This window comes from Enhydra lutris, unplaced genomic scaffold (genome assembly GCF_002288905.1).
Source record: "Enhydra lutris kenyoni isolate GAN:26980312 unplaced genomic scaffold, ASM228890v2 scaffoldscaffold11, whole genome shotgun sequence".
NCBI lineage: Eukaryota > Metazoa > Chordata > Mammalia > Carnivora > Mustelidae > Enhydra > Enhydra lutris.
Genome location: NW_019154095.1, coordinates 28246227 through 28271945, shown reverse-complemented (window position 1 = coordinate 28271945; position 25719 = coordinate 28246227). Strand labels below are relative to the sequence as shown.

At 40.3% G+C, this 25719-nt stretch overlaps 1 protein-coding gene across 1 annotated transcript in view; it reads left to right on the top strand.

Moving 5' to 3' along the window:
* The first annotated feature begins 2546 nt into the window (after nt 1-2546).
* LOC111144543 (protein phosphatase 2 catalytic subunit beta) overlaps nt 2547-25719 on the top strand; it is a 36068-nt gene continuing 12895 nt past the window's right edge. The window contains exon 1 of the mRNA XM_022498869.1: nt 2547-2685. Within this exon, the coding sequence (XP_022354577.1) occupies nt 2584-2685 (102 nt within the window). The 5' untranslated portion in view covers nt 2547-2583. The remainder of the gene's footprint in view (nt 2686-25719) is intronic.

Genomic DNA, 25719 nt, shown 5'->3' with positions numbered 1-25719 from the left:
TTTTATTAATAGCTTATTTGTAGTGATTTGTAGATTTAAATTCAAATAAAGCATTTCCAATTTGACTTTCTTTCTCTCTCTCACTCTCTCTTCTTTCGTTCTCCTTCTCTCCTTCTTTCTTTCTTAGCTCCATACCCAGTGTGGAGCCCAACACAGGGCTGGAACTCACAGCCCTGGGATCAAGACTTAAGCTGAGATCAAGAGCCTGGTGTTTAACGAACTGAACCACCCAGGTGCCCCTGATTCTGTCATTTTAATTTCATCATTACTAATGGAGATTCTGACACAGAATTCCCTTTGTCAAATTCAACAGTACTAACTTTACCTTCCAATTATCAGAAAGTTTTTAAACTAGAAGTAAAGGTGTTTTATTTATTTTTTGAGAAGTATGGTGGTATAGAAGAATCATTTTTAGAACAATACAATGTATAATTTTAAATGTAGCATATAACTTTCTGAATACATTACAAAATTTAAATGATTCCTATTTCATATTATTAAATGACACAAAGCCATTTACATCAAGAAAAATTATCACCATTTATATATTTTAAAAGAACCTAGTCAGTTGTGTAAGAACAAAATCTAACATGTAATTTTAAGGCATGTAGGATCCGCTGAAGTCAGTGGTTTTAAAATTCTTTGACCAAAGGCACCTGGGTGATTCAGATAGTTAAGCGTTTGCCTTTGGCTCAGGTCATGATCCCAGGGTCCTGGGATTCAGCCCCAAAACCTGGGATTGAGCCCCACAACCTGGGATCAAGCCCCGCATCCTGGAATCCAGCCCCCCACATCAGGCTCTCTGCTTTGGGGGCAGCCTGCTTCTCCCTCTCCCTCTACTGTTGCCCCTGTTTTGTCCTTCACTTGGTTTACAAGTCAGTTGATATCAATATGTCTTCCAACCTCATTTCCCACCACATGACCTACTTCTCTTGATAGAAGTAGCTTTCCAGACCATTTCACACGTGTTCTCTACCAAAACACACAAACAAACAAAAAGAGCACCAAAAAACCTCCTTGCAACTTTTCTTCTTTTTCAGTCAACTTCAAGATTTTCCCTGGGAAGAAGTTTCAAAAGTCAGTTCAAATCCCACCTTCGAAAACTTTCTGAAACTATTGCCCAAAGGCATAAAGCGTGCTGTCCTATTGGATAGGCACTTGTAAAATATTTCTTCATTATTCATATTTCTTCTTACCGAAAAGGTAAGCCTTACTAAGCCCTTTTAATAGACGAGGAATCTGAGTCTGGGGGAGATTTGCTGATTGCCCAAGGACACAGCTACGAAGTTGGCAAAGCCAACATCAGACGGCTTGCCTACTGCCTTCTCACTGCGTTGAGCTGCAGTAGTGTGTGCCTTCTATAGAGTCAGTACGGCTGTTTAGCACCTGATCTACAAGGGACGCGGCAGTTTATTAGCAGTTGCTCAATAAACATTTGTTGACTGTGCAAATCATTAGAATTCAGTAAGCTCTGCAGAAAATGCAGCAAAGAACACTGGAGCTGGAGGGGACACAGATTGTTATCATACAGAAATATCATGAAAGAGGGGGACCTGGGAGGGCTCAGTCGGCCAAGGGACTTCGGCTGGAGTCATGATCTCAGGGTTCTGGCCTCCAACCAGCTTCAGGCTTCCCACCGCCCCCTCCCGAGGCAGGGTTGAGGGGAGATGGTCTGCTTCTCCCTCTGTCACTACCTCCACTCTCAGGCTCTCTCTCTCTCTCCAATAAATAAAACCTTAAAAAAAAAAAAGAAAGAAAGAAAGAAAGAAAGGGAGGCTTCGAGATGTTAGGGTTCACTGCTAGTTAGTGGCAGAGATAAGGCTAGAAAGAATTCATTTATACACCAAAGAATATTATTGAAGGCTTGCTACTGCAGAGCGCTAGACTCTGGGGAGACAATGTTGCCAATTCCTCTCCAGAGCGCTGAAATAATACTGCAGGAGACTAAGGTGGGTCTAAGTTCCCAGAGAAAAGGCTGTTTAGGAAGGACCAGGAGATGTTAGTCCGGACCCCAAACAGGGAGGGAAGATAGAGAAGGGAGGAGGGGGAAAAATAGAGCCATCCTCCGCGCCCTCCCCCGGGGCCGTTTATCCGCCGAGCCACACGGGGGCGCTGCACCCTTCCTCGCGTCCCGAACCCTGGCGGCGCCTCCTGCTCGCCTGTTCCCGGCGGAAATGCCCGGGCGATGACGGAAACCCAGAGGGAGGGGAGAGAAAGAGCGAGAGAAGGGGCGAGAGAGCCGCGAGAGGCCGGCAGGCGGGAGGCGGCGGCGGCGAGTGGTTAGCGTCCGGCAGGTGCTGCGTCGAAGTCCCGCGCCGCACTCCCGCCAACCTCCCCGCGCCCTTCACCCACTCCCGGAGCGCGCAGCCGGGCGGGCGAGGGTCTCCTCGAGGCCGCGCTCCGGGAGCTGCCTGCTGGCCTTGGGCGGGGCGAGGGGCCCGCAGCCGCGCTCTCCCGCTCCCTCCTCTCCCGCTGGGAGCTGGCGGCCGCGGCGGCCGCGGGAGAGGGGAGCGGCGCCCGGGGCGGGGGTGGGAAGGGGCGGGGAGGGGGGAGGGAGGCGGCGGGCTAGGGGATCGGGCCGCCATGGACGATAAGGCGTTCACCAAGGAGCTGGACCAGTGGGTCGAGCAGCTGAACGAGTGTAAACAGCTTAACGAGAATCAAGTGCGGACGCTGTGCGAAAAGGTAAGAGAAAAGAGGAGAAATGCGGGAGCGCCAGGCCGGGTGGGGGCGGCCCCGGCGACTCCTCCCCTCCCGGGCCTGTCCGCGCTGTGTCCGGTGTTGCCGGTCCCGGACCCCGCGGGGCTGTGTCTCCGTGCTGGGACGCCCACCTGGGCGGCGGGACGGGCCATTCCAGGACCGGGCTTGAGCTGGCCGCCCCGGGCCCCTCTGTCTCCCCTCCGGACCCACCCTGCGGCCCCCCCCGGAAGCTCACTTCACTGGCCTAAGGGACCGGTGTAGATGGGAGGGGAGACGTGGCACCGGGAATCCACGCCCTAGATTTTATTGGGGTCACCGACGCTCTCCTGGGGCTTACTGACCCTAACATTTCACGCGAGGACTGGCGATCTCGGCGCCTTAGAATGCCGGCAAGTTAATATAATGCAGTCTCTTGTTTGAAAATATACCGAAAGTTAACCTGGTGTTAGTGTCAAAACTTGTTAATGTTTTCTCAGGTGGATCGGGCCCTGGAAAAGCCACTAACTTGGAATGTGTCAAGCGTTTGTTTTTAGAGAGGTGGGTGTAATGGCAGACTGGTTTTTAAATAGAGGTTGACTTTGGTTTAAACAGACGGTAACTAGTCTTCGTACTGACTCTTGGAAGCATATGCTGATTGTCAAAAACGAGACGGTATGTCTTAAGTTTGATAACAGTGATTACTTAAAATGATAACTGGGGTACGTGTTTTTGGTGCAGGATGGCCCGTTTCAGAAAGTTTTTTCTATTTCTATTATATGGGAAGTGTTTTGGGGTTTTGGTGGTTGTTGTGTTCTTTTCTATACGAAAGAGTAATACAATATGCAGGTGGTTAACTGCTTACGGACGTTCTCGATTGGGTGATCTTGGACTACTTTCTGAATTCTGCATCCATTGTTTTCTTAACCGCTGGAATTATTTCACTCTTCCTCTTTCAAGTCCAGAATTTTTCTCGTCCAGTTTTTATAGTTTGGACTAAATAATTTTCACAGATTTTTCTGTAGAAAGGTGCTGTATGGAAGAGTAACAAAGTTATTTATTCTTAAGGTTGGGTTTGTTTGTATTTTTAAGACTTTTTTTGTAGTTTGTGTTTGGAAGTCAGAACGCCTCAGAAATGCATTGGAGGAGGAAATAATAGGGCACTTTTAAGATTATGCAATTTAGTGATGGAGGAATAATAGCTAATATTAAGATAGGATAGTGTTTTTAACAAGTGTAATGTTACCTAAGATCTTTATATATTGAATAACTTTTTGTTAACACAGGAAAATTTCTTAAATAGAACTGCTAAGCCAATAGTGTTTTTTTTTCCTTTCTGAAACGAACGTTACTTGTAGCTTCAAGTTGACGGTTTTCTTGTTTGATAACCCGTAATTTCGTGAGTCTTAAAATTTACATTTTAAATTGCTTTCTCAAGGTCTAGTGTCAACATTAAGTTTTAAAGTACCTAGTTTTGAAATTAGTTGAACCTTTTAACCCTGCTATGAAAGTTAGATGTAGACTTGAAGTTTTGGACAAAGTTGGTGTTGAATCGGTTTTTCCCTTTGACTCTCTAATAATTTTAAGATACATTCCTAGAGAAGAACATTGTACTGCTACTCAGTCATACTTAAGTCTTTTTTTGTTTGTTTTTATGGATTTTTTTTAAGTTTTATTTAATCTCTACATCTAACGTGGGGTTCAAACTCATAACCCTGTGATCAAGAGTGAGATGGCGGCTCTTGACTGAGCCAGCCCGCCACCCCTCAGTCACACTTAAATCTTGAGGAAGCTTTCTGTAATTGTCAGGAGAGATTACTTGTACTTCAGCTCTTACATAAATTGGACTACCAATCACTAGGACCTTATAGGTCTGTATTTAAGCTTGTTATGTTCCTCACTTTAAAAAAAAAACCACATTGTACTTATCTACTAAACATGGAATTTTATTTTATTTTTATTTTTTTAAAGATTTATTTATTTGAGAGAGCTCGGGATTGGAGTGGGGGAGACTCAGCGCAGAACCCCATGCAGGGCTCCATCCCACCACTCCGAGATCACGACCTAAACCATACCAAGTCGGATATTTAATCAAGTGACCACCCAGGCGCTCCTAAACATGAATTTTTAAGTGAGAAATCCCCAGTCATTTATGTTGGCCTCCACCCCTTGTTGCCAGTGGAATGGAGAAGTGTAGTATTCCTTTCTCGCTACCCTTTTGAGCAGAGCTTAGTTTTACAACTGTCTTCTAGCTGCTGTGGCATTTCTTGGTGGCATATATAGTCTATCTTCCTACTTTAGTCTTTGGTTCCATTTTATATCCCTATCCCTAACATTATTTTTCCTGACAAGTGTAATGTTTACTTATTATAAACTCCGGTCGTCTGCTATCTGAAGTCAAACCCTGGCTTCTCCCAGTTTCTTTGCACCTGATTTCTTTTTTGTAAGACAAGTGTAATTATTTGCCTATCTTAGCCTAGGATGCTTGTGAATATTAAAATAATACCTGTGTAAAGTACCCCTAAGCAATAAGCTATTTTAGGAAAGGCCAAATAAAAATAGCCATTTTATCTTGTTTTGATTCTGTCATCTCATTTTCTTTTGGGAAAAGATGCAAAATAAATAGGTGTGTTGACATGACTTCTCTATGGAGAATGTACTTCAAAAGAGGTTTTATGTATAGAGGTTGTAGAACCCTGAAAAATACAGTTGCGGTATTTCATGTGGTCCCTGTTACCTGAAGCACAAAGTACTAGGATTAGTAGCAATTTTGTGAAGTAACTTTAAACTCTTTGCCATCTCTCCTTAATACTTCCTCTTTCTTTCCAGAGAATGAGGAATGGCAGGCATATAGAAAGAATGTAAAAGAAAAATAAAATGTTAAACCTAGTTACACAAATCCTCTTTTTGTTTAATTCTTTGTGACTGGATTGGTTGGTTTTTTGTTTTTAATAGCATGATTTTTTGGAGTCTCTTGAAAATATTACTCTATAGGAAGTTCCATTATATGGCGGTGATTTTTCCCCTCAAAATGAAATTCCTGTTCTAAATCGGGTTGCTTAAAAACTGAGGGAGTCAGCTGAAATTGAGACCAAAGTGGTACTGATAAAAGCCCTCTTTTAAGGTAGTGGCAAGACTAAGATCCATCCTAATGCCAAATGGCGAAGAACTACAAAAAATACAGGTATGGATGGTCTGTCCTTTGAGGTTAATTTCTGTGCAGAAAAAAATTGTTAACATAAAATAGTAAGACACATCTTCTGAGAGAACTAGCTCTTAAATTAAGGCAGTCCTGCTTTTGAAGCTAATTGCAAATTTGACTTATGTGTATGGAGAAACTGTTTCTGTGATTCATTTCTAGAACAGCAGTGTGTACAGTAATTTTAAAAGATAGTGTGCCTGGAGAGCCAGTCTGGCGCTGTTCAGGACATTGTGTGACTAGAACTATATTTAACTCTTGGTAGCATTGCAGGAAGAGAAACTTTTTAGGTTCTTTTACCTGATAAACTTTATTTTATACTGAAGAACCTGGGTAATGATACTGTAAGTAGATAGGAAATTTAGCCTGTTTGTGTGCACGCACATCTTTAGTCTGATGATTATAAAGTACCTACTTAGAAAAATTCTGAGGCTTTTGTAGGAATATAAATACATAAATAATATGTAAGACTAATGGATAGTTTTCTGGATTGTGGCTTCAGCCTTGAGATAGAAATATCATTAGGATATTAGTTACCTCATTAATGTGAAATAGCATGCTTAAATTCCTGAATGCCTGAAACCATCTTAATGAAGATTAGATTCTAGTAAAAATGATTTTGTGTATAGGAAAAATCTCTTGGATTACTGTTTTCTTTGATAGGTTGTATCTAAAAATTAGGGTCTTAACAGGCAGAAAGCCTAACTAGTACTTCATTTTAATTTCCCTTGAGCTTTGATGGTCCATCTGACAGAGTCTAAAATGTAATGATTTAGAAAGTAGTTGCTTCCTTTCTTATTGTAACACAAAATGACCTGATTACAATGGAATATGAGGTTAAAACCCAATTCTGCTGACTGAACCACTTGTTTTCCACGCGTATCTAAGCCAGCCTCTTAGCAGACAGATAAAGAAACTGAAGCAAACTAGACTAGCATGAACTGTTAATGACAAGAGCAGACTTTTAAAAATCAGTTCATTTCTCAACTTTATATATGATGTGTGAAACAGTATCTGTAGGTAGATAAAAAGAAGAGTCTACATTATATATTGTTTTTTTTTTTCCCACATGGAGTAGTTTTTTGGTAGCATATGTCTTCTAATTTGAAGACCTGCAGAAATTTTTTCTTCACCATCTTTTCTTCAGAATATATACTGTGAGAGACCTGAATGAAATCCTTCTTTGGTAAAAGGAAACCAAATACCAGACTTTGAAGATAAAATTAGTGCCAAAACAATCACTGTGTTTTAGACTATATACACTATATCTTTTTACGGAACTTAGTCTAAGAAGTATGGCATTAAAATCATAGACATATAAAATCATAGTCAATGGATTATCTATTGTGTATGAGAATTTGAGTTTACTTTAGATTAAATAGGAAATTTGAGTTATTTTGAACTGATTTCCTTATACTAATTCTTCATGTAAATGTAAGTTAAATGTAAACCTGATCTTGGTTCTTTAAAGTAACTTGCATAAAGAAATATTTTCTTTCGCAGTATTCCTTTACAAATGATTAAATCTTGTCTCTACTTTCTATAACATTACTTTTCAAATCTCAATTTCTTTAATAATCATATTAAGCTAGGAAATGGGGAAGCTCAAGCTTAGAATTGGTTTGCTGTCTCTTGTAGTCTGGGACAGTTATTGTGCCTTGCAAACTGCCATTTGATTGAAATAACTTTTGCACCAAAAAATGGTAATCTTGAGGTGCAAGCTGAGATAACTAACTTGTACTACGATAGCACTATGCTATAGTACAATGGAAGTGTGCAAAATTCCATTGAAGATCTGCTAAATAATGTTTTATACAAGGACAGTCATCTTATTTTGAGAATGGGATGGGAAGGTGAGACTGTCTTGACCAATTCAGTCTTTTTCTTTTTTAAGATTTTATTTTTTTATATTTAGAAATAAAGCATGGGGACAGGGGGCAGAGGGAGAAAGAGAATCTCAAACTTCTTGCTGGTTGTGGACCCCCATGTAGGACTTGATCTCACCATCCTAAGATCATAACTAGAGCAGAAACCAAGAGTTGGACGCTCAACCGAGCCACCCAGGCGCCCCTCACTCATGCATTCTTCTGTGAAACTTTGTTTGAAGTGACTTTTTAGCATGTGATTTTTTTTTAAGATTTTATTTATTTATTTGATAGACAGAGATCATAAGTAGGCAGAGAGGGAGGCGGGGGGGGGGGGGGGGGGGGGGGAAGCAGGCTCCCCGCAGAGCAGAGAGTCCGATGTAGGGCTCAATCCCAGGACTCTGGGATCATGACCTGAGCCGAAGGCAGAGGCTTTAACCTCCTGAGCCACCCAGGCGCCCCAGCATGTGATTTTTTTTTTTTTAATGTGCCAAGATAGTGTGTAGGCTATCCTTTAATTTTGCTCTTTCCATTTCATAGAGAGGAAAGTAGTTACAAAGTTTCTTCTACCTTTGATAGATTTCCCATGTGATATTTATTCCTGAATAAGGAGAATTGGCTCAGTGCGGTCTTGCCTTTGCTTTGGTAGCAAGAGAGGCACTTGTTCTGTGGGAAATGAGGGAAAAAAAAGAAAAGAGTGACCGAATAAATGCTGTCATTGTGTTTTTGCACCATGAATTCAGCGAATTTTAGTTGTACTCCTGTGTGCCAGATGCTGTTCAAAGTGCCAGAAATTCAGCTGTGAACAGAAGAGGAGACAGATGATAAACAGACTTAATAGAGTGCCAGACAGTGATTCTTGGTAGGAAGAAAAAGCAGAGGATAGGGGAGAGTGAAGGGCTTGAATTTAGGAGGCTCTTTTAATAGAGTGGCCGGGGAAGTGTTGCAGATTACTTGTAAAGGTGGTTTACTTTCGTGATCTGAAACGGTATTGCAGGAATTAGAAGGCACAGTTCCCAGGACTGCTCTCAGTTGTGACACCAATTGCATGTTCAGTGGGTTTCCAGACTGCTCTCCCAAGTTCAGTAATTCACAGGAAGCCCTCACAGAACTCACTGAAAGCTGTTATACTCGTGATTGTAGAAAGAATAACAGATTAAAATCAGCCAAGGGGAGAGACACGTAGGGCAGAGTTCAGGAGGGCCTGATACCTTCAATCTCTAGTTCCTTCAGAGGCAGAACAGACACTGAGCCACCCAAAGCTCTCATCATAAATCACCTTGTTAGACTATCCAGTGGTCAGAGCCCTCAGGCAAAGATACTCACATGAAGCAGGACTTTCTGGGGCCTGGCAGTCACCTCCCAGTAGGCAAGAGCAGATGCCAGACCACTCTGTGGGTAAGGTTCTTAACTGCACAAATTTTTACTCCGTAACAAATTTTAGGTGACAAGACAGTTAATAAATAAGTGAAAAATAATGCCAAAATAAATGAAGAAAACATTGGGTAGATTTATCAGAATCATAGTGTGTAGGATATGAGAATATTTTCCTGCTAATTAAGTTGTGTATTCTTTGTTGTAATTTCATAACATTTTCTTGATTCTGTAAACTCTTTGAAAATGCAGAAAGTTAGCCATTTAATGTTTAAAATACTCTTTCCCTTTTAAAAAATTTTCTACTGGATATTTTAGCATTTTTGTGTAGTCAAAATTTCCAACTTTTCCTTAAGCTTTGTGTGTGCGTAAACATCACTTGGAAAGGAAATAAAAAGTTCAGGTTCCTGGGGCACCTGGGTGGCTCAGTGGGTTAAAGCCTCTGGCTTCGGCTCAGGTCATGGTCTCAGGATCCTGGGATCGAGCCCTACATTGGGCTCGCTCAGCGGGGAGCCTGCTTCCTCCCTCTCTCTGCCTGCTTGTGAGCTCTGTCTGCCAAATAAATAAATAAAAATCTTTAAAAAAGAAAAAGAAAAGAAAAAGTTCAGGTTCCTTAATTCCATCCCAGAGACTGATTAAGGCTTGGCAGTTTCAAAAATCTACATTTTTAAAGATATCACAAGTCTTGTTATCTAGAAATTCCAGACTGCATTTTGAGAAATGCTACTTTGAGGAATATGCTAAGATTCTGATTTACCTTTTTTCTTAAGTTTGGATCAGCTTCCAACATCCGATTTCTCCTTTGTGCTTCCAGTGTTGCAAGATGTCTCTAAGAGCTTCTTTACTGAGATTTTTGCCAGTGTCACTTCTTCTGGGATATGTTCATTCTTTTCCCTACAACCACTTTCCTTGTATATGTCAATAAATTTCCGTATTTATTTATATCACTTAGTCTGTTTATTTCCTGGCTGCATATCTAGAGTCTCTCCAGGGGCAGCAGTATCCACATCCCACAGTCAGCCATTTCTTCTGTATATTTGTTATTTGAATTTCATTTCCAGTTTTACCACTTTTCCATTTCTTTGCTACAGTTTCATCATTGTTGACCAAATCCCTCTTTTGAGTATCCATTTTTGTAAAAACGTCACATGAGTTTATTGCTAAAAGGTAAGGGGGCAACACAGCTATAACACTTTGCTGTCTGGGTATAAACTAATAACAAATGTGCTATGACCCATCCCTAAAAGATTTTGAAAGAAATTATTTCAGGGGTGCCTGAGTTGTTAAACGTCTGCCTTCAGCTCAGGGCACGATCCCAGGGTCCTGGGATGGAGCCCCACATCAGGCTCCCTGCTTGGCAGGAAGCCTGCTTCTCCCTCTTCCACTCCCACTGCTTGTGTTCCCTTCTTGCTGTGTCTCTGACAAATAAATAAATAAAATCTTTAAAAAAAAATTGATTGGCTGTTGATCATGATGCTGCATTTTTTGTTTATGTAGTGATTTGTATGTCAGCAAAATTTTTAATTACAATAAATATACAGTGGTGACTTAAATTTGAACCATGTTGTTGGGGGCCCAATTTAACTAAATCTTGGTGACTGAAATTCGTGCATATGGAAACTAAGACAAAGTGAGAACTGCCTATGTTAAAGAGAAATGATTGGGTAAGATTCAAATCCACTAAATAATTTTGTTCTAACTGCATTGGGCTACAACAGTATTTCACACATTTTCATCACCCTGGGAAAGAAACCCTGCCTATTAGCAGTCACTCTCCATTCTCCCCTCCCTCATGCCTTGGCAACCACTAATCTGCTTTCTTTATAGATTTGGCTATTCTAGACATTTTATATAAATGAAATCACACAATATATAGTCTTTCTTCTCTGGCTTCTTTCACTTGGCATAAAATGTTAAGATTCTTCTATGTTGTAGCATATATCAGTACTTCATTCCTTTTTATGGCTGAATAAAATTCCATTATATGGATATAGCTCTGTGATTGTTTTTATAATTAAGTTACTGCCATCTGGATTTTTTTTTTAAGTTTAAAATTATTTTTTTCAGATTTAAAAAGTAATATACTTTTAGGGGCCCCTGGGTGGCTCAGTGGGTTAAAGCCTCTGCCTTCAGCTCAGGTCATGATCTCAGGGTCCTGGGATCAAGCCCCGCATTGGGCTCTCTGCTTAGCAGGGAACCTACTTCCTCCTCTCTCTCTGCCTGCCTCTCTGCCTGCCTCTCTGCCTACTTGTGATCTCTCTCTGTCAAATAAATAGATAAAATCTTTAAAAAAAATTTTTTAAAAAGTAATATACTTTTAAAAATTTGAACATTTATAAATGTAGGGGAAAGAACACAAATGCTCTTCAGTGTTGCACCCACCTTCCCCATCCACGGCCCTCCTACCACAGAGACAAACATAGTTTTTTCACTCCTTGTTCCTGATGTGCAAAAAACATGTGTTGGGGAACGGGGTATTTTTGGTATATTCTTTTTATTAAAATGAGATCATTGGTATAACATTCTAAAACTTTTCCCTGAGTAATAGATTTTGACTTACGTGCATGCATGTACCTCATTCTTTTTTTTCTTTCAACAGAGTATGATTTATTCTTATGTATGTTTCCAGGCTTGAAATTGCTTTGTACACAGACACTTGACTGTTGCTGAACTGAAAGGAAAGGTTTGCTTCCTTGCATTAAAAAAAAAAAAAAAAAAAAAAAAACAGCTGTCCATTTATTATTTATGGAAGAACCTTGTAACTGTATGGCTAAAGTCAAAAACACAAGAAATAGCAAGTGTTGGCAAGTATGTAGAGATAAGGAACCTTTGTGCACCATTGGTGAGAATGTAAATTGATGCAACCCGTGTGGAAAACTGTGGTGAGTTTTGAGTTTCCTCAAAAATTAAGAATAGAATTATCATGTGATCCAGTAATTCTACTACTGAGTATTTACCCAAAAAAAACAAACACAACTTAAACAAGATCTGTGCACCCTTTTATTTATTGTAGCATTATTAAAATGGAAGCAGCTGCAGTGGCCAGTGATAGATGAATGGATAAAGAAGATGTGGTACATACATAGTGGGATATTACTCAGCCATAAAAAAGAAAGAAATCTTGCCATTTGCAATAACATGAATGGCCCTAGAAGGTAAAATGCTGAGTGAAATAGAGAAAACAAATACCATATGATTTCACTTATAAGTGGAATTTCAAAAACAAGACAAATGAACAAAGAAAAAAATGAGATGAAAAACCAGACTCTTAAATACAGAGAACAAGTTGGTGGTTACTCGAGGGCTGGGGGGGGGGGGGCGCATGGGGGCAGGATGAAATAGATAAAGGGGATTACGAATACCTTAAACACAGATGTATAGAATTGTTGAGTCATTCTGTTGTACACGTGAAACTAATATAGTGCTGTGTTAACTGTACTTGAATTTTAAAAATTTTAAAAAAGATCGAATATCATTTATGGAAACACCTTTAACTATAGGAAGAAAGGCACCCTACTTATATTAACTTAGGTCTGTAGGATTTTTTTTTTTAAGATTTTATTTATTTGACAGAGATCACAAGTAGGCAGAGAGGCAGGCAGAGAGAGAGAGAGGGAGAAGAAGGCTTCCTGCTGAGCAGAGAGCCCGATGCGGGGCTCGATCCCAGGACCCTGGGATCATGACCTGAGCCGAAGGCAGAGGCTTTAACCCACTGAGCCACCCAGGCGCCCCGGTCTGTAGGATTTTTAACTTCATTTAATCTTACTTGTTTCACAGATCAGTCTGTTCTGTGGCTTTCCTCAGATGAATTTACCTGTAATATTTTTTAAAATTTTTTTTTAAATATTTTACCTATAAAATATTTTAGATACTTTATATTTAGAGCCGATTATTTATGTATAAATAGAGGGGAAAGAAAATTTGCGTGCTGACTCTGCCAAAACCAAATTCAGTTGCTTTTCATTATTATGGCTCTGGCGATGGGCACCAGCACAAAAATAGAACGTCACCTGTTAAAAGAAATCTTAGTACATTTACATATTCTGCGTTCCTAAAACATGGGTAGAAGGGAATATAGTTCGTTTATCCTATTTTATGTGAATGTCATTCCCAAATTGTTGTTTTCTCAGTTCTCTTCCTAAGATAGCTTTGGTTCATAGCAGCAAGAAAGAATATGTCTTAAATGGATGAGGAAGGCAACAAATTTGAATGGATACATATACAGCATTGCGTGCAACAGTAACAGCGTCCTGCCACGCATTTACCATGCCCACAGTCATTCACTGTACAGGTTTAAACTTGGTCTTATATCCTAGAGATAATTAAAGTTTTGGTGCTAAGTAACATTAAAAATCACTCGTGGCCATTACATATAGGATCACAAGGTGTTTAGAAAAGAGTTGACATAGCAGTCCTGAGACCACTATCTGTAGAAAGGCCTCATTTCAAGGTCACCCTTGGACAGTGTCTGGGAAACATGAATTTGGGGAAGGTTCCCACCATCCCCTCTTAAGAATGACTCAGTGTGCCTAAACTGTTACACAAACGGTATGATTTCTGCTGAGCACATGCTTTCCTCTGGTAAATACTAGGCAGAGAGTACCTGTGTTACCGGCTCCCAATTACAGTTCCTGAGCACTGAGTCTCTAATGAGTAGACATTTCCATGGTAGACAGCATTTCACACTCTGGTCAGAACTCATTGCCGAAGGCATTCATTGTACTCTGAGGCGCCCCCCCCACCCCAACCCAGGGGAGAGGACTCTTGGAAGCTTGCCCCTGATATACTCAGGACTTTGCTTCCCTATGCCTTTTCCTTTTGCTGATATTACTTTGTATCCTTATGTTGTAAAAATTAATAACCATAAGTATGATTCTATATTGAGTTCTGTTGGTCTTTGCAAATCACCACCAAACCTGGGGATGTTTTAGGGGGCCCCTGACACACAAAGGGTTTCATATTAAGAATTTTAAATATTAGATGAACTATATACTTCTGCCATCCTAACACATAATTTCCCTGAAGGCAAGCCAAAGTGATCTTAAAATAATATGATCACTTGGTGAGCTAGGAATATGAAGAAAGGGTGCGAGTTAAAAATCAAATGTTTCAAAACAACAGGGGATCTGTACAGTAGAGATAGAAATTTGGGGGGTGGGGTGGATATCGCAATGCCTGAGAAGTACTTTCTTCACTACTATGTAGTTAGAAGCCCAGAGAGTATTACTATGAAACATATACATGTTCTATATCCTGTTTTGTTTTGTTTTAAGATTTTATTTATTTGACAGAGAGAGACACAGTGAGAGAGGGAACACAAGCAGTGAGACTTGGAGAGGGAGAAGCAAGCTTCCCGCTGAGCAGGACGCCCCATGCGGGGCTCAATCCCAGGACCCTGGGATCATGACCTGACCCAAAGGCAGATGCTTAACCGACTGAGCCACCCAGGCGCCCCTCTATATCTTGTTTTAACCCATCCATGTGGTTTTGTAAAATCTGTGCTGGTTTAAGATAATCATATATCCTTAAAAGAAAAATTGAATTGGAGAATATTTGTATTTTGGTGCTTTTCATTTTTATATTTAAAGTAAATGATAAGGATCTCATATGAAGCAGAATCTCTTTTTAGAGTTGGAACCGTCAGCTGAGTGTTAATTTAAAAAATAATAATAGTAATAAATAGACGACATTAGCTCCAATTGAACCTTCTACTGATTTGTGCTATTCAGTAGATTTTTTTTTTCCTGACCAAATTGGGAAGCTATCTTATGGATTAAACTTGGTCAGCTTTGCGCAGTGGCAGTATCATAGCCAATGAGGTTTATCCGAGGCGCGATTATTGCTAATTGAAAAGTTGTTTCATTTGTGATTTTAAACATTTTTGAGCTGTTTCTCAGACTCTGTATTAGATAACTAATAATTTAAAATTTCCTTCAGTTGTAATAGGAATTCCACCTTGCAGTCACTCTACCCTCATTCTAGTCACATGCCAATGATGCATTAGGGCAGCAGGGAGCAAGTCTCAGCTGGCTAGTGAAATGTAACAGGAGTGGCTGAGTGAGACTTCTGGGAAAGTTTTAGAAGATGGATGGACTAGGCTAGCATGTACTCTTTGGTCTTTTGTCCTTTCTGTCTTCTTGCTGAAATAGGGTACCAGAAACAGTGACTAGAGATGCACCACCCTCTTCTGACCATGAGTTGGCAATTAAGTTTACCGAGAGTCAAAAGAAGGTAGATGGAAAGATGGAAGGAGTGCTACCCTGATGGTCCTTGAGAAGATGTACCCAGGGATGCCTACCTCCAGGCTTCTCAGAGCCTGCAGTTTGTCTGCTCTGCCTTCCCCACCGAAAAGGATAGTTTTAGTAATATAATGTTAAGTAAAATAGCATATTTGCCACACAGCTAAATATCAACCCTTAAAGAATTTCAGTTTGGAAAAGAATAGCTATTTCCAGATTATATTGTGGAAGTAAGACTGCGTATTTTTTTAAGTTTTTTATTTGAGTAATCTCTACACCCACTGTTGGGCTCAGACTCACAACCCCAAAGATCAGGAGTCACATGCTCCTCCAACTGAGCCAGCCAGGCACCCCAGTACTGCCTGTTCTAGAATTACAGACCAATAGATACCTTGTCTACATGAAGAAAGTAAAAAGTATGTAAGTCTTTTTTTTTTTTTTTTTTTTTTTTTTTTTTTTTTGTCAGAGAGAGAGAGGGAGAGAGAGCAAGCACAGGCAGACAGAATGGCAGGCAGAGGCAGAGGGAGAAGCAGGCTCCCTGCTGAGCAAGGAGCCCGATGTGGGACTCGATCCCAGGACGCTGGGATCATGACCTGAGCCGAAGGCAGCTGCTCAACCAACTGAGCCACCCAGGCGTCCCAAAAGTATGTAAGTCTTAAGGCTACACAGTTAGATTTGAACCGGGGGAGAGTCCCTATTTCCTGGAAGATTTCTGTACATGTAATCTCATTCTAATGAAACCGTAGGCAAAGAGAAGTAAAAACATGAGCTACATTGTTCATAACTCTTGGAAAGATCTACCAGGCTAATTTAAGCAGAAACAGAAGAATATTTGGTACCCTAGAATCAGAAGGGAAGCTGGAGAACCCAGGTTGGAAATTACACGGAAATTAAAGCACATGGAGTCAAAATCACACCTTAGAAAGGTTTTAGAATGCTGTAGAGAACAGCTCTTTTGGAATAGAACTTGCCATTGTCCCTACTGCATAGAGTCACTTCAAATTAAAAGTCTGGGCTAGGTGCATCCAACTGACATAGACGAATCTGGAGATAAAGACTTCATGATTTTTACAACATGTATGCGAACCTTCGTTGTGATTTGTTTTACATATTCTAACATCAGTACCTTGGATTACTGTAATAGGACACTAATAGTCACTGAAAACAAGTTGATGTGAATAGGATACATGGCTTTGTAGCAATGTGAACCTGCTTACCCTTTACATGATCTCTGTTATCTTACATGTAGGTCAACAGAACAAAGGCATTAACATAGAAATTCTTAAGCTTTTTAGTCTCCTGACACCTTTATACTCTTAAAATTTAAGGACTGAAAAGAGCTTTTCTTTATGTAGGATGTATTATTGATACTTACTTTATTGGCAATTAAAATTTCAAAAGAATAAAGTTTCTTCAGTCTCAATATTACAAGTCTTGGAACTATTAAAACCATCAGTATTATAAATATCTCCTTACCCAGACTTAAAAATAACTTTTTGATGTTATAATACAGGAAAATACAACTTTTTTAAAGGATTTATTTATTTGAGAGAGAGCACAGAGGGAGAATGAGGGAGAATGAGAGGGAGAAGCAGACTCCCCGCTGAGCAGAGCGCCCTTTGTGGGGCTCCATCCTAGGACCCTGAGGTCATGACCTGAGCAGAATGCAGACGCTTAATTGACTGAGCCACCCAGGTGCCCAGAAAATAAAACTTTAAATTACATTTTAAGTCAGTTAGTATAAAAATAATTACAGGCCATCTTCATTTAACAATTGAAACAAAGATGGCTAATTTAGAGCTTTATATTCCCAAATATTCACATAGTTTCTTAGGGTTTCTCAAAAATGTGTCTTCACTATTAACATTGACTGCCAGTTAGGCAGATTTTTTTAGACATACTATATTCTACAGATATCTTCAGATAATAGATGTCAGTATGTTTCTGTTATCTTGTGTGCTCTAAATATTTTCCCAGGATTCTCCTTTGTCTCTTTTTGTATAGAGAATTTTTTTTAAGATTTTATTTATTTATTTGTCAGAGAGAGCACAAGCAGGCAGAGTGGCAGGCAGAGGTAGAGAGAGAACCAGGCTACCTGCTAAGCAAGGAGCCCAATGCTGGATTCGATCCCAGGGACTCTGGGATCATGATCTGAGCCGAAGGCAGCTGCTTAACCGACTGAGCCACCCAGGCATCCCAGAATTTTTTTTTTCTAAAAAGATTTTATTATTTATTTGAGAGACAGCATGAGCAGGGAGGAGAGGGAGAAGCAGGATCCAGGGAGCCTGACTCGGGGCTAGATGTTAGGATCCCAGGATCATGACCTGAGCCGAACGCAGGCACTTAACCAACAGAGCCACTCAGGCGCTCCCAGAAATTTTTATTTTGTTTGGTTGAGACTGTCTAAGCTAGCCTGTTGATGGCTAGAGAGTTTAGCTGTTCCTCTTTTTATCTCTGGTGCCCGGCCTACAACAGACACTTTGCAAATGTTTGTTGCATGTACACATAAACATAACATTCAGGAATATTTTGATGTGTCAGGTGATTGCTGTGTATGTATGGTGTATATCAAAGCGAATGGTTTATCAGCCTGATGAATGCTGTCCCATATAGGGTACTATATGTTAAATAATTTTTACTTTGTTTTTTGTAATGTTTCCTTTAATGGATTTTTACATATGATTAGCTTGTTAAATTCTTAATGTTCTGACTTAAGGATTCTCTTTAAACTCTTTATGCAAAATTTTGGTTACTCACTCTTGTTTAACTTGAAAAACAAATTACTTGTTGCTTGCTAAGTAAATGACAGTGATTTTCTCATTTTAAACTTGTTGCCATGGACTTTTTTCCAGCTGATAGTTCCATTGCAGGAGGTTATGTTGCTTTTGAGAGACTTCTGCTGATTATTTTCTCAATCTTCAGCTATTTTACTAGAATCCTGTTGACTTTGGGATTTGGTTTTCGTAAACTCCTTAAGGACTTTCTTCTTTACCCCTGATGCATTAGTGGTTTCACTGGACTTGGCTGACTTTGCTATAAGTATTTTGCCCCTATGACTTAAACCAGCTATTTGGAGAACATAACCTACTTAAAAATTAGAGCACCTTCTTAGAGTGGAGCTCCTAGACAGTTTTCTTTAACAGGTGATCATGTAGTAGTTTTATGACTTGGTTTTTCATTTATATATCAAATGCTCTTTATTCGGATATCTGCATTAGGTTTCATACATATAAAAGAAAACCTAAAGTAAGGGCTTAACCAAAGTAGCAGTTTTTATATTTTTCTTAATGTATAGGCAGATCCAGAAATAAGCACTCCAAGGGTGATACTGTAGCTCTACAAAGTTGCTAGGAAATCAGACACTTGGTGTGTGATTTTTCTGTGGTTGCTGCAACAAATTACTACAAACTGGCTGCCTTAAAATAGCAGAAGTCTATTTTTCTCACAGCTGTGGAGGCTAGAAGTCCAAGATCAAGGAAGGTGTCAGCAGGGCCACATACCCTCTGGAAACTTGGAGACAATCTGTCCCTTGCCTCTTAAGCTTCTTGTGGCTGCTGGCATTCCATGGCCACATTGCTTCATTCTATCTCTGTCTTCCTGTGGATATGTGTGTGTGTGTCTCTCTCTCAAAACTCCCTCTGCCTCATTTAGGCCTGTCAGGATAATGTAGGATGAGCTGCTCATGTCAAAATCCTTAATCACATCTTTTTCATATAAGGTCGTATTCACAGGTTTTGGTGATTAGGATGTGAATATATCTTTGTGGGTGATTTTTCAGTCTGCCACATCGTCCAGCACTCTGTTCTGCTGTTGCTAGGGAGCAGTTCTTGTTCTTATGGTCTCCCGTGGCTTCTGGAGTTGCAGCCATCGTCACATAAACATTCCAGGAAACAGAGTGGAGAATGTTGAAGGGCATGTCCCCTCCTTAAGGAAACTTTCCAGTTGCTACATAACACTCCTTACGTCTCACCGACCAGAGCTTAAGTCTCGTGGCCATTTGTAGCTGCATGAGAGGCTGGTGCTAGGGGCTATTTGTATCCTCCCAGAATTTGTATATGAACCTAATTACCAAAATGGTATCTGAAGGTGGGGCCTTTGAGAGGTAGTTTGGTAAAGCTCGCATGAGTGGGATTGGTGCCCTTATCAGAAGAGACACTAAAGAGATGATGTCTCTCACACACTACTGTGTGAGGTGCAGAAGGCATGCTTCTGCAAAACAGGGTAAGGGTCCTCACCAGGAATCAAGTCAGCTGGCACTTTGATTTTGGACTTCACAACCTTCAGAACTGTGAGGGAGCAGTTTCTGTTTTTCTGTTGTTGAAAGCCACCTAGTCTATGATCCTTGTTATAGCAGCCCGAACTAAGGCAGCTGGAAAGTGCAGTCTTTGAGCTGGGAGCATGTCTGCCTTGGCTACAATTAGATTAATTATGGAGAAGAAAGAGGAGAGTAGATATTGAGGTTAGGCAGTCTTTGCCTCAGATCACTTTACATTTTGTTAGCTACTGTCAGTTGCTTTCCAAAGAAGATGTATAAATGTGCATCCTCACAGAGGATTTGAGAATAGCCTTGCTTTAAAAAAAAAAGGGGGGGGGGTAACAATGGGTAAATGTCATTTTTGCCAATCTCGTGAATGGAAAGGAAGCATATTTTTGTAGTCCTCGTCCTTTATTCACCACCTAATGCATCAGGTTACTCCAGATGTGGCCTGGCCAACAGCAAGGAAAATGGATAATTACCTCTTGTTTTTTCTGACTATTAATAATGATACGAACAACAAACAGAAAAAAGTTAAAGGACAGGAAATAATCAGTAACTGAAAAGAGGCACAGCAGGGCTGTGATCACTGAGTGACACAGTGAGGTACTATTCCTCACTACACCCTGCCATTCCAAGCCATGTGGGTGAGCCAGCAAAACCCAGAGGATTTTCTTTGATATCCCAGTATTTCTGAATGGAGACAGTTAAAGTGGGACCTTGAACTCGTTTCTCTTTTGTCTGAGAAGTGGTGGGAATGGCTGTTGGAAAGGAATAGGGAGTGATAGGGACAAAATTGAATGCATCAAGGCTGCCCAAACTAAGACAACACGTTGATTGGGGAACATGTCCAGGGTCTCAGAGTATTCCCCTCTGGGAATGGAGTGAACCATAAAAATCCTCAGAAATGAATAGGCATTCTAGACCCCACACTCCCCCTTGTGGGCCCTCTCACTCTCTCCCTTGTCTACAAAGAGAATTGAAATTAACTATCTTGACTTTAAACCTGTGGTTCATTGGCAGAAAACAAACCAGTCTCACATGTGGTAGAGTGGGAGTTAATAAATGCTGCACACAATGGAAACAGCCAAGAAAACCAAAAGAACTGACAGAATGGGAAAAGATATTTGCAAATAATGTATCAGATAAAGGGCTAGTATCCAAAATCTATAATGCACTTATCAAAATCAACACCCAAAAGAACAAATAATCCAATCAAGAACTGGGCAGCAGATAAGAATAGACATTTCTGCAAAGAAGACATCGAAATGGCCAACAGACACAAAAAAGTGTTCAACATCACTCAGCATCAGGGAAATACAAATCAAAACCACAGTGAGATACTACCTCACACCAGTCAGAATGGCTAAAATTAACAAGTCAGGAAACAACAGGTGTTGGCGAGGATGCCGAGAAAGGGGAACCCTCCTTCACTGTTGGTGGGAATGCAGGCTGGTGCAGCCACTCTGGAAAACAGCATGGAGGTTCCTCAAAAAGTGGAAAATAGAGCTGCCCTACAACCCAGCAATTGCACTACTGGGTATTTACCCTAAAGATACAAATGTAGTGATCCAGAGAGGCATGTGCACCTGAATGTTTATAGCAGCAATGTCCACAATAGCCAAACTATGGAAAGAACCCAGATGTCCATCAACAGATGAATGGACAAAGAATGCAGTGGAATACTATGCAGCCATCAAAAAACCAAAATCTTGCCATTTGCAACAACGTGGATTGAACTAGAGGATATTATGCTAAGTGAAATAAGTCAATCAGAGAAAGAGTTATCATATGATCTCTCCTGATATGAGGAATTTGAGAGGCAGGGCAGGGGTCATGAGGGATAGGGAGGGAAAAAATGAAACAAGATGGGACCGGGGAGGAAGACAAACTATAAGAGACTCTTAATCTCACGAAACAAACTGAGGATTGCTGAGGGGAAGATGGGAGGGATAGGGTGGCTGGGTGATGGACATTGGGAAGGGTATGTGCTATGGTGAGTGCTGTGAATTGTGTAAGTCTGATGATTCACAGACCTATACCCCTGAAGCAAATAATACATTATATGTTAATAATAAAAATAAATAAAAAATAAATGCTGCACAGTGTGTTGGAGTAAGTAGAAGGCTTAGACTGTTAGCTCAGCAACAAAGTGAGAACAGCATGGCAAGCAAGTAACAGAAAGTGAGGAAGGAACATAGTTTGGGAAATAGACAACCCAAAATGAAAACAAGTCTTACCCTGAGGAACAGAAAGAAATTACCCAGATGTGCCCACATTATAAAACAACTCACTATGATGTGAAATAAAAGATTAAAAACAAAAGCATAGCACAAGCTGAATATTTAGGAAACAAGTTGAGGGCAAAACTAGTAGTAATAACAAGAAAAGCAGAATAGATGTAACAACGAAAAAAATCTAACTGCCTCCAGAAAGTTAGTCACAGGGAATGCAGGTGACAACAAAAAAGAAAGAGTGCCTGATTGGCTCAGCCAGTTAAGCATCTGATTTTGGCTCACGTCATGAGCTCAGGATTGTAAGATTGAGCCCCACATAGGGCTTCATGCTGGGTGTGGAGCCTACTTAAGATTCTCTCTCTCCTCCTCCCCCTGCTCCACCTTCCTCCCTCTCTAAACATATTTTTTTAATTTTTTTTTTAAATTTTAAGTTCTAGATTGACATACTCTGTTATATTAGTTTCAGGTGTACAATATAGTGCTTCAGTCCTCCATACGTGACCTGGTACTCCTCACAAATGTGCTGCTTAATCCCCATCATCTTAAAATGTCCCCCACCTTAAGAAATTACGAGACTTATAGATCAGAGGAGTTTGATCTTACTAAGTTTCAGGAAATTTTGATCTTAGACTTCTAGAACTGTGAGAAATAAATCTCTGTTGTTCCTAAGCTGCCCAATCTGTGGCATTTTTGTTATAGCAGACCAGACTATTTATGACATTAGTAACTATAAGATTTATAAAGGGAAAAAACAAAAGTGTCATTCTATAGTATATATGAAAAATCCAAGAGACTCTATAAACTAAAGTTTTAAGTATTCCACGTTATAAGAGTATTAAGTAAAAATCTGGCATAGGAGGTATTTTTAAAATCCCAGCATAGTATCAAATATAAATTACTTTGGATTATATCTGACAGCAGCAACAGCAAGTAGATATTATTAGACAATTATGAAACTGAATAATAAGGGAAATCTAAATAATGGGCAATACCGTTTTCATCAATGGAAAAAAACAGTATTCTAAAGATGACTACAAATATATGTAAATTCAATGCAATTTGAGTCAAAAATCTAATGGGTGGCTCAGTGGGTTAATAAGCCTCTGCCTTCAGCTCAGGTCATGGTCTCAAGATCCTGAGATCGAGCCGCGCATTGGGCTGTCTGCTCATCCCCTTTCTCTCTGCCTGCTTGTGATCTTTCTGTCAAATTAATAAATAAAATCTTTTTTAAAAATCTAAACAAAGTTTTAATAGGCCTTGACAAAATAGTTTTTTAAAATTCATATGGCAGGCTTAATGAAGGGATCAAAAATAGATAATTTTGAATAAAAGAAATAAGGAAAGGAGGGAGCTTCAGTTCCCTGTTACCATGATTTCTCATCGTAATTAAATCAGACTTTTATTGATGCATGGGCAGTAGACCAGTGAGAAGGGAATCTGAGGCAAGGATTAAGATGCTGACACTTTATTCAGGGACTGTGCAAGCCCTAATAGATAAGGGGAAGGGGAAAAAAAATCAGGCAAGAAAGCTGTGAAGCAGGGTGACACATGATGTGTTACCTTGGGAAGTGGGGCTTCGCCAAAGCAGACAAATACCTCAGAGAAGTTCATGAAAGGAAAAAACAGGTTGGCAGTTTATTTCCCTGTTGCCTTCGTTTTCTCTCCCCTTCGGGTCAAGGTGCACTCCACGAGATGACTCCCACCTGTCTCCAGATTGTGCATCCCTCCTTCAGCCCCAGCTCAAGAAGCCAGATCCCCCAACCCACCATGTGGCATTCCATCCACATCTGGAAGGAGAGGAGCAACGGGGCGTAGTTAGGGCTCGGAGTGAGGCCCAGGCAGCTCCACCACCACAGCTTAGACTCTAGCCGGGCAGGGCGCTAGCAGCGGTGACCGCAGTGCAGTTCAAAGGACAGGCAGCGTCTTCAGGAAAAGAATTTTAAGGGAATCTAAGAGGGTGTGCAGGGTTGTTTCAGTGCAGGTAAGAAATCAGGAAACAGAACATGGGTCTTTACAAAAGGATGGCACTGTATAAATAATAATGCTGAGCCTGCTGACTAGCCATTAGGAAAAATCAAGTAAAAAATGAATCACAGGGTGCCTGCCTGCCAGCTCAGTCAGAAGAGTGTGGGACTCTTGGTCTTGGAGTTGTAGATTTTGAGCCCCACATTGAGTGTAGATTACTTAAAATCTTAAAAAAAGAAACCCTACATTATGTCATAAAACAAATTCCAGCTGAATTAAAGACGTGTTAAGTGTGAAAAACAAAACTGGGATAAAAGTGCAAGAATGCCTTTTTTGACCTCTGTGTGGAGAACAAATTTTTTAAAGATTTTATTTCTTTGAGACAGAAACAGGCTGTACACAAGGGCAGGGGGGAAGGACAGAAGGAGTGGGAGAAGCAGACTCTCCACTAAGCAGGGAGCGTGACCCAGGGCTCGATCCCAGAACCCTGAGATCATACCGTGAGCCAGAAACAAACACTTAACCAACTGAGCCACCCAGGCACCCCAGGAGAAAAATTTCTAAAGCAAGACCCAGCCAAACAGCACAGACCATAAAGAGGGAAAACTGATACAACTATATAGGGAAAATATAAATAACCAAATAGAAAGCCTGATTTTGTGAGTTAGGCATTTCTCTCTCTCTTTCTTTCTCTCCTTCTCTTTCTCTCTCTCTCTCTCTCTCTCTCTCTCTCTCTCTCACACACACACACACACACACACACACACACACACACAAAGCTGCTTTAAAAAAAAAAGTATACTATTAGAGGTGCAAATTAAAAGATACTGTTTCATACCCATTGGCAAGAATCTCTGTTGACAGAGATACAGAGCAATAGGAACCTATGTATAGAAACTCAAAATTCATGTTTTTAAATGCTCCTAGATGATGACATCTGGCAGGGCAGAGAAATGTCCCTAAAATTCTACTCTCCTGCCAGTTTCAGCTCTCCTCTACTGGGTCCTACTTTAAGTTTCATCCTTAGTGTTTGACTTTTGTTGCTATATCATTTTCTGTACCATCACCGTGTTTCAGGTTGTTTCTTATTCTTGGTCCCAGTTCCTACCACTTGTCTTTTGGGGTTTTCTGTTCCTAAATCAGCCATAGACCTGGAAGCTGTAAATCTCTTACTAGAATTTTACCCAAAAAAAAGAAGAAGAAGAAGAATTTTGCATAACAAAAGGGCCAGAAGAAGGCCTAAGAGACTCTTCTGGCAGATTGGTGGGGAGGTACATATACTTTTATCATCATCTGTTTTAGTACTTCAGAGGCCTTTTTTAATTTTCTCTGATTCTGGGCTCTTTCTGTTAGGCAAAGTTGCTGGGTAGATGAGGTGTAATGAACTTGAACTTAGTTCATATATTTAATTTGCCATTGTATATATATAAATCCTGTCCTTTAGGGCCTCCTAGTTCTACTGATACATAAAATGGTTGGAATAAGGAAGTTGAATGTTAGCCTATGAATTGGTATAAGGTGTTTGTTTGCCAAAATTTTGAATAAGCGATTTGTTACTTTTATTAACCTTTTTAAAAATGCAAATAAGATTATTTATTGGTGTGGTACATAAACAATGAATCTTGGAACACTGAAAAAATTAAGATATTTTTTAAGAAGATTTTTTCTTGCGGGGGGAAGGAAGGTTTGTTTTGTTTTTAAGTAGGCTGCATGCCCAACGTGGAGCCCAGCACAGGGTTTGAACTCCTAATCCTGAAATCAGAACCTGAGCTGAGATCAAGAATTGGATGTTTAACCGACTGAACTACCCAAGTGCCCCCCAAAAACAGCTTTTTTGAGATAGAATTCCCCTTGATGTACTCCTACTGAATATAATGCATTTCATTTAGAGTGTACAGCTCATTGGCTT